Genomic DNA, 13,799 nt, shown 5'->3' on the forward strand with positions numbered 1-13,799 from the left:
CTGAAACCTGGATCAGTTCACAGCCTTTGCAGGTCAGGAGTCACCCAGAAAATGGTCCAGTCACATACACACAGGACATGAACATGTTTGTGAAGGTTCTGGATATAATGTTCTGCTAATATCTGCTTTTCACAGTGTGTGTGAGATATTTGCTGTGCTGTGCCAAGGGATGATGATGATTTCAGTCTGAGTTGAGTGAGTGTTGTACTGAGCACCTGTAACACATTTATCCCCAGCTCTGCCTCCCTGTCGCAGAGTTCAGTCTATCTATGGGCTTCCTCCTAGTTCTGCGGCTTGAGCAGGTGCTCCTGGCACTGAGGGAACTGCCAGATAACCACACAGAGGAAATATCAGCTCTCCTGGTGGGCAGCAGCCTCGGTTCACACGAGGAGCTTTGTGCACAGTCTTCTTCACAGTGTTCCAGGGCTGTGGCCAGGGTGAGCCAGAGCCCTGCGGAGGAGTTACGGGGAGCGTGCCGGTCACGTTTCCCTCACGACGGTTTGTCCTCGTGTTCTCGCTGTGTCTGTGCTGGAGCCTGTGGCCCGTGGGGAGTGGCTGGACCTCCTGCAGCGTAACGGACTCCTGGCTCTGAGCCTGGCCCTCAGACTCGCTTACAGCCAGCCTGCGTCCTGCTCTTCTCCGCTATGGCTCCGCTGGGGGTGGTGCTGGGGGCCACCCTCCACCTAACTCACCTCATCCTTCAATACCAGCTGGCACGCTCCACCCTGCAGGGTCTGGCTGCAGGGAGCTTCACCTACATTGTTTTTATGGCCTCATGCCTCATGCACTGAACACTAGAGGGCTGAGAATTCCCAAAGTCATTCTGCTATTGACCAGCTTCAGTGCCATAACTGCAGTCCTATTCATTAAACTCTGAACTGAGAAGAGTTCACAGGCACGAGTGGGGACTTCAGACAACAGCATGATGGAAACCTTTACTGCCTGGTACACAGTAGTGCAAGACACCTGTGAAGATGCTTAGCCTGGTTTCTGATGTTACTTACATTAGTAAGAGAATGTTTTATACACTGGTTTACTTCAAATCAAATAAAAATAATTATATAGAGCTTTTTACAACAGTCACAAAGCAGTTTTACAAGTGTCCGTGTCCAAGCCCCCAGTGAGCAAGTCAAGGGCGACAGTGCTAAGGAAAAACTTCCTAAGAGCATGAGACTCACGGGGGAATCCATCCTCCTCTGGGTGTAACTTTCCTACACCAAAAGAAATAACCAAATAAACACAGACCAATCGTCCCTAACTCCCTATACTCTCACAAAACAGGAGAAAAGGACGATTCAAATAAATAGGCACTCACCCCAACATAATTCAAATGAAACAACACTTAATGAGAACATATGGACCCACACAAAGTCTGGTTAGGACAATAACAACTCATAAGGCGCATTAAAACACCTCTTTAATTCTTAGCGCCCAAAACATGGACTAACGTCTCACATCGGTTGTACCCGAAAATACACAAGTAAGACACAAATCAAAACACCCTACTATGCAATGCCTTGGCAAAGAGGACCGGGTGGTGAACTGAAAAACAACACACCACGGGCCACCGTACCAGGAGCAAGAACTCCTTCAAAAGGGAATCCAATTATGGAAGTAGCCAATCCCGTTGTCCCATCGTCACACGGAAGCAGCACTTGTCTTCCATATCGTCTTCTTGCTCGCCCTCTAGTGGACAACCTGCAAGAAAACCCGATAGCACAAACAAAAAGAAAACCAGGCATGTAACATCAGCCAAACACTATGTGTAAGCGAAATAATCACTGTGAAGTACTATTGGGAGATGATGCTGGTTTGTTCATGATAAAGAATAGAAGATGCAGTAAGCAGATAATTCTAATAGTTGTTAAGTTTAGATTTGACCAGTGGTGAGATGAAGGCCTGATTAACCCATGTTTGTGTAGAGAAGTTTCTAACAAAAGGAAACAAAACAGTTTTAATTACTACCCATTTAGACCAACTGATATTTGATGGAAAATACAACTAACAGAGGCCTAAAAAACAATAATAAAATACATAAAAGAGATGAGCAATTAGAAAAGCTAAACTGTCAGCAGACTAAACCTTTCTCAGCTGACTCAGAAAGGACAACTTATTAAAAATGGTCATACAGCCAATTATTTCTACCACCACACAAACACTGAACATCAATAGTATGTCCTGTTTACAATTCCAACTCTGTTTAGTTTTAGTTGTTTGATACATTTTGCATGTAGAAACCATTATGGTCACTTTTTGTAATGTTAATTACAACCTTCAGACCATGTGTGGTGGGTTGAGACATGAGTCAGTGTCTCAGTCTCAGGTCTCTAGGGAGCAAGTCTGAGTCCAATCTCAGGTGTTATGCCTGATCACCTGGGTCTCTTCCTGATCTGGGTTGTGTTTCCCAATAATAAATGATCTTAGAGATTTACAATTTGAAGAATGGTGTAAATTTAACAATGACAATTTTGCAAGTGTTTCCCAAAAGTCCCCATAGTTTATGAATGAGGACAAACTCACCCAAATACTAGAAAAAATTGAAAAAAAAAAATCTACAAATTATAGGAGATAAAGTGGCAGGACAGGATTTTTTCAGTGATTGTTGTATATTCTTTATTTAATTAAGATAAGATAACACTTTATTGATTCCGAAGGAAATTGCATTATTTATTTTCAAGAGGAGAGTGAATGTAAAACTTGCACCCCAATGAATGCAAGTTCATAGAAGTCTAGATTATGTTTATAACATAATGAACAACAAACACATCAATGTACGAAATAAATGTTTTGTGTGAATTTTGGCAAAAACAATTATCATCATTTGCCTTTGCGTTTCCAAGCCAGCCTAGTAAAGTCATTCTCTCCTGGTCATTCAAGGCATGAGTAAGAATGTATATTCAGAGTAGATACATGCTATCACCCAGTACATATATCTACCAGCAAATGCATCATCCCTGTTGGTCCCGATTAGGGAGTTAGGACTAGAGGTAGGACATTGCAGGAACAGTGCACCTGACTGAACAATGACCCTGACCTGCAGGTAGTAACATTGTGAAAAGCTACAAAAATATCATGTCACACTGTATAAAAACGAGGAACATTGAGGAAAAACACAGAACCCTGATGCTGGAGAATGTTTCGTTTTTATTTATCTTCTTCATATTCCAAGAATGGTTTTATAGACCAAGTACAGTGGCAGATTTACTGTAACCTGCTTTAGTTCTTTGGCTCTTCTGTTGTGCTGATCTATATCCAAATTTACATAAGCAGGAACAGAATACAAAGATCTACATTTTCATAGTTATTGGCCAAATTCACTGTCTACGTCAGGGATGGGCAACTTCCATGATAAAGAGGGCCAAAATTTTTTCAGTTTTCAGCACTATTATTGGAGGGCCACATGACCACGCACTTCAATTGGATATGAAAGACACTACAAATTATTCTCAATAAGAACACATTTTAAATGAATTCAGATCTATATGTTTATTGCACCATCATACATCTATTTTCTGATGTAACATTTGCTTAATAAAAAAGTGCAAAAAGGAATTTGAACTCCTTCATATCAAAGAAGTGTAACGCGTAGCGCGCTGCGGAGCGAGGAGGCGGACACAAACACTGAGGAGAGCGAGATTTAATAAGGGGAATTCAATAGGCGAAGTCGTTTGTACAGGCACGGGTCAAAACGGGAGAGCCATCCAAGTGGTCAACAGGACAGGCAGGAGTCGTAACAGGAGAGCCATTCACAACGGAGAAACACAACGGAGACGGAAAATACCAGAACAGCGATGACAGATAATCCACAAAACCGAACAAACCACAAATAACCGACAATGGGCGAAACACAGAGATACAAGTACACAGGACTAAACTAGACACAACTGAACACAATGATGACACGGGCATGGCAGACAGAGGGAAACCAGGGCAACAGACACGCAGGGCGGGATAACCGGGCAAGGAACAACACCGACACGGGAGAGGGGGGCGTAGCCCTACGTGACAAGAACAAAAAAGTCCTGCTCTATTTTTTTCTTTTAAATATTAAATTATTATTGATCTATTTGCGGGCCGCACTGAGTGAGGACAACATAACAGTGAGGGCCGCCAGTTGCCCATCCCTGGTCTACATAGAGACAGCGAATCGTCAGTTAATATTATTAGTATACATGTGTTTCATCCTGCTGGTCGGTTATCTTCATCCTCCTAATTTTCCTCCATTGTTTTTCGTATCCAGTTTGCATACTGTGTAACCCGGGTGTAAATTCCATACGTGCCAGGCTTGCCACAGTCCACCCCCCAGCTGACGATGCCGGCCACCCAGAACACGTCACCCTCCTTCATGACGAAGGCAGAGCCGGCGTCTCCTGAGCACGTGTCCTTCTTACCTTCAGGGAGGCCAGCGCAGAACATGTTGGCTGTGAGCGGCCCTAAATTCTCACGCGCTGCTCGCTCCTTCTCTATCCAGGTGTGACACATGTCTTGCTCTACAACTGGGAGGCTGATATACCGTAGACTGTTGGAAGGGATCCATTTTTCAGTTAGTCCAAACCCCGACACCCACCTGAAAGCAAGATGAAGGGGCAAAGTTAGTGTTCGAGGGTTAGTGTTATTGTTTGAGTGTTAGAGTGTCTTGTGCTCATAGACAGCCTCCATTCCCTCCTCTGTTGATATTGTGAGCACTGCTCTTGCCTTGGTGGACCATAATATTATGTCAGATCGAAGATCTGTAGCAGTGATTTTGACCAGGAAGTGCAGCTGCCTGTCAAGGTCTGTTTGCTGCAGGGAGCCTTCTGTTGCTGTTTCGAAGCCCCTCCAGTACTTCAGCTAGTTTCCTCAGATAGATCATGACGCCATCTATAGCGCCTCTGAGAGAGTGCAACCTTATAGCCCATAAAGATGTGCAGGGTGATTGTGTTACTTTGCAGCACAATGGAAAATCCATTGGGCCGTGGTGCAGATGATGCCCTTGACTTCATCATTTAGCTCACCCATGACAAACTCACTTTCTTATCACTTGGTAGTCACTGCTTATATCACGGGTAAGCTAAATTCTCTTTAAATGTAGCTAGCGAAGAATTTAGACATAAACTAAGGCTTAAAAACCTTTATAAAAAATCCATCACATTACTCCTCCCCATGTAAGTTGCATAACTCCTCCCCATGCATTCATCATAACTCCTCCCCATGCATTCATCATTACTCTTCCCCATGCATTCATCATTACTCCTCCCCATGCATTCATCATTACTCCTCCCCATGCATTCATCATTACTCTTCACCATGTATGTACCATATCTCCTCCCCATGCATTCACCATTACTCCTCTCCATACATTCGTAAGAACTAGCAGTATGGGGGCTGTAGGAGGTCAAAAGAATGGTTGTAGAAGCAGGAGGGAGCAGTGTTGGGAAAGTTGAGGGGTAGTGGAGCAGTAGAGACAGTAGAAGGACACCAGAGAGATATACAATCAACGGCCACTTTATTAGGTACACCTTGCTAGTACTGTGTTGGACCCCCTTTTGCCTTCAGAACTGCCTTAACACTAGAAGCGCCGCGCCTCATTTACATACTTATACCTAGAAGCGCGGAGGGCCGGTCATCTGACCGATTTCACCACCTCCTACTAGCGCCGTGTTGTTTTCACCTACTTAAAGCGCGCCTCGGGCGGTCAAAAGACCGCTGAGTCTTTACACAGGGGAGCTGGTACTGACACATAATTAACGCTAGATGGCGTTTTGCACAAAAGGAAGAATGAGCCGCCCAAACAAAATATTCGTAATGGTGACATTTGCACGTAACGTCAATATGTTAACAAATTAATGTGACTAAACCTTTTAGAATCAGTGCCTTGTGACCTTGTTCTCAGTAGCTTTCCCATTGTCAGTTTTGTTTAGTTTCATATTGCATTTCCTGGTTTGTGCGAAAACGTAAATGCAAAATATAGTTTCAGTTTTGTTTCTTGGTTAGTGTAATAGTTTGCTTGGTTAGTGTAATAGTTTGCTTATTTGTCTGTGTGTTATTCTGTTGGCATATATGTCACTATATTATCATGTACGTTCGCCACACCACTAACCCACTGGCCCGCACCCCCACTGTGAAGCGTTCACGTCTTTTGTCTTGCTAATGCTACAGACTGCGCTGCAGCCTTCCACCCCCACATCCACAAAAAGCTTGTTCGATACTCAGAGTAGCAAAGTGAAGCCCGTAGACCGAGCTAAAGCAAGTTTGTTTGTATACTCAATGTTACGCCATTTCAAGTTTTAATGTCTAAAAGTTGTGTATGTTAGTGAATTGTAGGCTATGGTGAACATAACAAATCTACAAATAAATGTCTATAATGTTTTGTGTTAGACAAAGAACAAAAAGCATAAATAGGCAAAATAATTACAAAAATATCATTATAAAAGGTAGGCTATGTACCTTTGCGTAACAAAACGCAAAATTATTAAAATGATACGGATGGCTTCACGAATATAGTTGCCTCTGTCCTCTCTAATGTTCACTTTTTTATCTTGCCGTATTGTGTTGCCGTTTCAAATGAGGTGTTTGATCGGTGAATAGCCGATGTGTGATCCCACGTCCTAACGACCGTGTTATCACCGAGCGTTATCACCATTCGGTGATTTACATGTATCGTATATTGCATAAGTTTCGTTCCCCACCTCAAATTAAGTTCCATTTATGTAGTGAATTGTGAACTTGAGAATAAACCTCCGCCGCTGTGGTTAATGTTCATGCACTGTTTGAACAATATTTATTAATTACAGCCAGGTTTTGGAGGTTGTAGAACACAGCTACAGGCCAACAACGGGTGCATCCCGTCTCTCTTTAGCGTATATTGCATAAGTTTCGTTCACCACCTCAAATTAAGTTCCATTTATGTAGTGAATTGTGAACTTGAGAATAAACCTCCACCGCTGTGGTTAATGTTCATGCACTGTTTGAACAATATTTATTAATTACAGCCAGGTTTTGGAGGTTGTAGAACACAGCTACAGGCCAACAACGGGTGCATCCCGTCTCTCTTTAGCGTATATTGCATAAGTTTCGTTCACCACCTCAAATTAAGTTCCATTTATGTAGTGAATTGTGAACTTGAGAATAAACCTCCACCGCTGTGATTAATGTTCATGCACTGTTTGAACAATATTTATTAATTACAGCCAGGTTTTGGAGGTTGTAGAACACAGCTACAGGCCAACAACGGGTGCATCCCGTCTCTCTTTAGCGTATATTGCATAAGTTTCGTTCACCACCTCAAATTAAGTTCCATTTATGTAGTGAATTGTGAACTTGAGAATAAACCTCCACCGCTGTGGTTAATGTTCATGCACTGTTTGAACAATATTTATTAATTACAGCCAGGTTTTGGAGGTTGTAGAACACAGCTACAGGCCAACAACGGGTGCATCCCGTCTCTCTTTAGCGTATATTGCATAAGTTTCGTTCACCACCTCAAATTAAGTTCCATTTATGTAGTGAATTGTGAACTTGAGAATAAACCTCCACCGCTGTGGTTAATGTTCATGCACTGTTTGAACAATATTTATTAATTACAGCCAGGTTTTGGAGGTTGTAGAACACAGCTACAGGCCAACAACGGGTGCATCCCGTCTCTCTTTAGCGTATATTGCATAAGTTTCGTTCCCCACCTCAAATTAAGTTCCATTTATGTAGTGAATTGTGAACTTGAGAATAAACCTCCACCGCTGTGGTTAATGTTCATGCACTGTTTGAACAATATTTATTAATTACAGCCAGGTTTTGGAGGTTGTAGAACACAGCTACAGGCCAACAACGGGTGCATCCCGTCTCTCTTTAGCGTATATTGCATAAGTTTCGTTCACCACCTCAAATTAAGTTCCCTTTGTTTTGATTTGTGTGTCAGCTTCACACAACTCAACATTCAAAACACAGCTTAGGTGCAGTCTTTGCACATTTGCCACAGACCAGTCGCTTACATGTCTGGCAGATGTCATACGTTTTGTTCCCTGAACATCTGCCGACTTGGCATTGTTTTCTTTTTGAGGGCGGGCAAGGAGCTTCAGGTAAAATTCGCTTTTGTGCCACTGCCCTAGCCGCTTTCGCCATTTTCTGCTGTGCACACAGCTCCTTTACCAACTCGAGAATAAACCTTCGTCTGCTCAGGTTAACGTTCATGCACTGTTTGAACAATATATGTGCATTTATTGCAGCCAGGTCTAGGAGGTTGTAGAAAACCGCGACAGGCCAACGACGGGTGCCTCCCTTCACCGAATACAGTCGTGCCATTTGATCCATAACATCAACGCCACATTTAGTCGTGTTGTAATATGAAACAGTTTCAGGCAGTTTCTTTGCGCCATTATCAATTGAAACTGTCTGATGCATTGAGCTCAGGATGCATACATTTTTTTTAGGTTTTGCCTGGTAAATCGTTAGAGTTATTTTTCCAGCCCGCAACACCTTGGTGGAAAATCTTTCAGACTGTGCCTGTGTACATGGGGGCATCTCACGTCTCATTTTATTCATCGTACCAACAATAGTGGTTTTGTTCGCCAAAAGGGTGTTTGCAAGTGCCAATGAAGTGAAGAAATTGTCAGTCGTTACATTTCTTCCTTTACCCATGAAAGGCTCCATCAAACGCAACACAATATTTTCAGACAACCGTTGACCAGCCGGCCTGCTTTCATCTTTCCCTAGATAGGGAATGGCGTTCAACATATATTTTGTTTCAACATCAGCGGCCACCCAGAACTTAATCCCAAATTTATCGGGTTTATTGGCCATGTACTGAGTGAAACGACAGCGAGCTTTAGTTGGGAACAGTTGCTCATCAACAGTTATGTTCTCACCGGGCGTGTAAGAAGCAATGCTGTTTTTCACAAATTTATCAAATATCTCCGAGATCATAGCAAATTTATCAGTCGCAAGGCGGGCAGCCCTTGTGCTCTTGTCATCAAAGCGCAGATAGCGCATGATATCTCTGAATGTCTGTCTAGACATTGTCTCTTTGAAAATGGGATTTCCTAAGTCAGCAGACCAGTATTCATCAAGTTTCATGCTTTTACCGGCTGTTATACCTCTCAAATAAACGAGACCCACAAATGCTTTCAGTTCGTCAGCTGTTAGTTTGAACTGAGCATTATTTCGTTCAGCCTCTGCCTCTGTGTATTTCAGAATTGCGCCCCACATTTCTGTGTCAATCAAACACAGTAAGCTGGTCAGTGGACTTTTAATTTTGTCCTTGGCATAACACGTAGGCCCTGGGGTTTCTCTCACAATATTGCACTCTTGTGCTCTACCCCGAGGTTTGCCAGCAGTTTCAAACCACACCGTACCGTCTTTGGCCAGAAATGAGTCACCACCACACTCAGTTTCAGAGTCCGATTCTGAATCAGATTCAAGATTCAGATCCATTTCACTTTCGCCCTCTCCATCCGACACCTCACATTGTTCGCCCTCCGATTCCATCTCATCAATATTGCACAGCATGTCCAGCACTTGCTTTGGGGTGTACATGATTCTCTGTGCCATTTTTATAATGCACTATGCAACCTTTCAAACGCCCAAACCGAGGAGTCACGCAAACTGTGTTGCTGTTCGATCACCCAAACCGAGCTTTCAAGCAAACTGTGTTGCTGTTCAATCACCCAAACCGAGCTTTCAAGCAAACTGTGTTGCTGTTCAAACGCCCAAACCGAGGAGTCACGCAAACTATGTTGCTGTTCAAACGCCAAAACCGAGCTTTCAAGCAAACTGTGTTGCTGTTCGATCGCCCAAACCGAGCTTTCAAGCAAACTGTGTTGCTGTTCAAACGCCCAAACCGAGGAGTCACGCAAACTATGTTGCTGTTCAAACGCCAAAACCGAGCTTTCAAGCAAACTGTGTTGCTGTTCGATCGCCCAAGCAGAGTTTTCACTCAAACTGTGTAGCCGCGTCCCGACGAATTTATAGCTCACGTTGCCTCATGAATGCTATTGTGAATAAAGTGTTCATAACAGCACCGCCCATGCCATCATCTCAGTTTCGCTCGCAAAGGTATGCATTTACATACGTAACTTGCATTCTGCTTAATTCTTTTGTAATGCCAGTGTGTCAAAAGCAGCCATACATAATGTATGTATCTAACAGCTAGCCCTGGCGAAGAGGGATTATACCCGAGAGATCATTTCTTTGAGATATTGACTTGATAAGTAGGCTAATTACCATTCGCAGAATTCCTGCAAACTACTAAAGCATTTATTAGGCAAAGCAAGACGCTCTCACGGTTTGAAAACCATTGATGTAAACTTATATATAGTATATATTAAATAATATTAATAAATAAAGTATATATTTTAAGACTTTGGAAAGTGAAACACTTTCACTTTCGTTCAACGGACGAATTCCGTTTTGTCTTTACACAATAATCAGTTTGAACTTTGAATAATTTAGTTTTGAAAACTATTGATCTTTATTTAGTTATACTAAATATTAAATGACATACGAATCTTTGCGACACCCGCTGGCAGAAAAGAGAATCACAGTCTTGAAGTGTAGGCGACGACGACAATATTACAGAGATACGAGCGAAATCGATTGAAACTAGCATGTGCAGGGTTTCTTTTAACAATGTAAAAATACTAGTTTATTAAAAGGACAATTCTGGGAAAAGTCATGAAAGGAGGGTTCTGAAATTGGATCCAGTGCAAAGATATTATTATTTTTTGTGCTACTGCGGTCAAGTGACCGGTGCTCGGCGCTTCTAGGTATAATTAGGTCGACCAGAGGCGGCGCTTCTAGTAGACGTCACAGCGGTCAAATGACCGGAGCTTTGGCGCTTCTAGTGTTAATCCTTCGTGGCATAGATTCAACAAGGTACTGGAAACATTCCTCAGAGAGTCTGGTCCATATTGACATGATAGCATCATGCAGTTGCTGCAGTCAACTGCACAACCATGATGTGAATTTTCTATTCCACCAGAAAATTTGCGCCCACAGGACTGCTACTCACTATGAGCCCTAGAGATGGTTGTGCCTGAAAATCCCAGTAGATCAGCAGTTTCTGAAATATTCAGACCAGCCCGTGTGGCACCAACAACCACGCCACGTTCAAAGTCACTTAAATCACTTTTTTTCCCCATTTTGATGCTCGGTTTGAACTGCAGCAGATCGTCTTGGCCATGTCTACATGCCTAAATGCATTGAGTTGCTGCCATGTAATTGGCTGATTCGACATTTGAGTTAATGAGCAGTTGGACACCTGTACCTAATAAAGTGGTCGGTGAGTGTATTTATGGTGTATACTGTGATATTGTTCCCTTACCCAATGGTATTAAGTTTAGCAGCTTGTTGAGGAATACACACAGGCATGACATTTTCATTAAAGGTGATTGAGGAGTTTAGCTTGATCAAGGCAATGTCATTATCAAAATCTGTCCTCATGTCATTGTTCTTGTATCCTGGGTGGACATGTAGAGAGGCAATAGCAAGTGATTGAAACTTCATGAGTTCATGGATCTTAGTGTGTCCAACATATGCCTACAAAAAAGAAGATAAAAAGCAATAAGACACAAAAATCTTTTTATGTTATTTATTATTTATATAAATATTTAGGCTATTGTTTTGAAAGACTTTCCTGTGTCAAAAAGAGATGAAACCACTCTGACCCTAACCCCTAAAACCTCAAAAAATAAATTCATATTGTGTTTTTTGTCCTTGCATTCATAAAGTGTATTTATGTTGTAATATTTATGTTCTAATTGTCCTGATGTGAATTCACCTCAAAGTTGCCTTTATCATATTTCACAGACTCCAGAGTATGCGCTGCAGTCATGAGCCACCTGTCACCAACAACAGCCGCTCCCCCTCGACCTCCTGAATAGAGGAAGACCTGCCAGGGAAATGACCCTGCAGGGGCAATCTTCCCACCATGCACCCTGCCACGTGAGGAGAGGGCTGTGGTAGAACGGCCACACACTGACACACACACACACACAAATGCACCCCGTCACGCAAGCAGAGGTTTACGGTAGGACATCTACACACATGCACCCACACAGACATATATATACACACACATGAACACATGCACAGACACTAAGTGTGTAGAAAGCTTCACCTGCGTAGCATGGAGGGATTACTGCATCATCATCACTGGCTCTCCATTTCCGGTCTGAAGAGCAGGTGAAGTTTACTGCCACAGGAGGAAAAGCAGAAGTAAGACAGTAATAGTGAAACAGTGAATTAGTGAAACAGTGAATTAGTGAAACAGAATCAGTGCGAAAGTACCAATGGGAATCTGTATGCACTTTCACAGGTGCTGAAAGCAGTAATTTAGCAGTGTCTAACGGCTGGCGCAAGGCGACGGACGAGACAGAAAATCCGGCGTTCTTGCAAACACGTAAATTTATTCACAATTTGCGCAGACAGCGCACGTTTAACATTAAACACTGAACGCGCATCACACAAACAATGACGAGCACAGGACACTGCGTGAACGCACATTAAATAGACAAATCACATAAACCCCAAGTGATAACGAGACGAGCCACAGGTGAGACGGATTAACACATGACGTAACCGCACCCACGGAGATCCACTGACGCAGACAAGCAGACGCAGACGGCGTAAACACACGCCCAAAAGGGAGAGGTCGGGGACCGTAATGTGACACTAACCATACGGAGCTCCTCTGAAAGTGTAGAATGGTTCATTGCAGTAGTACTGTATGACTGAGCGGTATTCATTGTTAGATCCAGAGACAAATCTGACTCCTCCATTCTGAAGAGGTCTGGGAACTCCACAATCAATGACTGCAATGGTAAAGAAACAGACACAAAAACCAACAGCTATTGGGTTGGGTTTGGTGTCAGACTTACTTTTGCACTCTGGCACCTCACCCAGTAATTTGTAATTGAATTTAAGTGTTAATACTATGCTCTATTTTGCCATTCGTGTTTTGGTTATTCTTAAGTGTCAATTGTAGTTTCTGTTTGTAAGTGTTAATATTATTATAATATCGTGTGAGTTACTCAAATTCTCAGTTATGTGCAAGTTACTCAGATTCTCATGTAACTCATGCTCGCAGTCTCATAGTAACATCTGAGTGTAACTCGCATTTATAGTGTCACGGTAACGTGTGTGATCCCAGTCTCACTTTGAGTTGTGTGTAATGTGAGTGTAATATCAGTGTATCTCACGTTTGCAGTAGTGGATGGGACTCCACTTCCCACTTTTCTGGCATGTGGACACAAAGGCTTGCTGTGTCTGAGCACAAATTAAAAAGATCTGAATAACCAGACTACAAAATAAACAAACATTCAGACATTCAAACAAGCAGGCTACAAAATTAAAAAAAGAGGCTACACAGTACATATGATCTAAATATAAGATATATAAATAAGAAGTAATTACCCTGTTCAAAGAATGTCCAGTCACACACTGCACAGAGACTGTGTCTCCTGGGGTGTACTGAGACTTCTGAGGTACCACAGTGGAGTTGGCTATCACTGTTCCAGGGCACCGCATTGCTGTAGGAAATTATACTGGCTATAATCAATCAAAAATGTGGATTCAAGACATGACTGACCACTGCAGTTATGGTGATTATCTAATTAACAGTGAACCAGCTCTCAAACAATGAAAAGCTGCCAATTAAAGTTCTCAATTAAAGTTAGTGCCTTAAAACCTCTCCCAATTGACATTTTTAAATGTAGTGATCAGAATTTAACGTATTGAACAGGCAGAGAGGGATCCAAATGCGGAAGAACACCGCTTTTATTGAAATGAGACGCTGGTACAAACACAGGCAGGTGAATCACGAGCACTAG

General features: G+C 42.5%; 1 protein-coding gene and 1 pseudogene across 1 annotated transcript in view; one reads left to right on the plus strand and one right to left on the minus strand.

Annotated features, from left to right (window-relative positions):
- The first annotated feature begins 83 nt into the window (after nt 1-83).
- Nucleotides 84-877, plus strand: LOC143482349 (zinc transporter ZIP1-like; annotated as a pseudogene).
- A 2,363-nt stretch (nt 878-3,240) lies between these two features.
- LOC143482350 (complement C1s subcomponent-like) overlaps nt 3,241-13,799 on the minus strand; it is a 37,654-nt gene continuing 27,095 nt past the window's right edge. The window contains exons 7-13 of the mRNA XM_076980692.1: nt 13,384-13,499; nt 13,170-13,236; nt 12,648-12,782; nt 12,089-12,163; nt 11,750-11,946; nt 11,294-11,508; nt 3,241-4,567 (exon numbers count right to left, since the gene is read on the minus strand). Of these exons, the coding sequence (XP_076836807.1) occupies nt 4,210-4,567; nt 11,294-11,508; nt 11,750-11,946; nt 12,089-12,163; nt 12,648-12,782; nt 13,170-13,236; nt 13,384-13,499 (1,163 nt within the window). The 3' untranslated portion in view covers nt 3,241-4,209. The remainder of the gene's footprint in view (nt 4,568-11,293; nt 11,509-11,749; nt 11,947-12,088; nt 12,164-12,647; nt 12,783-13,169; nt 13,237-13,383; nt 13,500-13,799) is intronic.

This window comes from Brachyhypopomus gauderio, chromosome 18, assembly GCF_052324685.1.
Source record: "Brachyhypopomus gauderio isolate BG-103 chromosome 18, BGAUD_0.2, whole genome shotgun sequence".
Classification (NCBI taxonomy): Eukaryota; Metazoa; Chordata; class Actinopteri; order Gymnotiformes; family Hypopomidae; genus Brachyhypopomus; species Brachyhypopomus gauderio.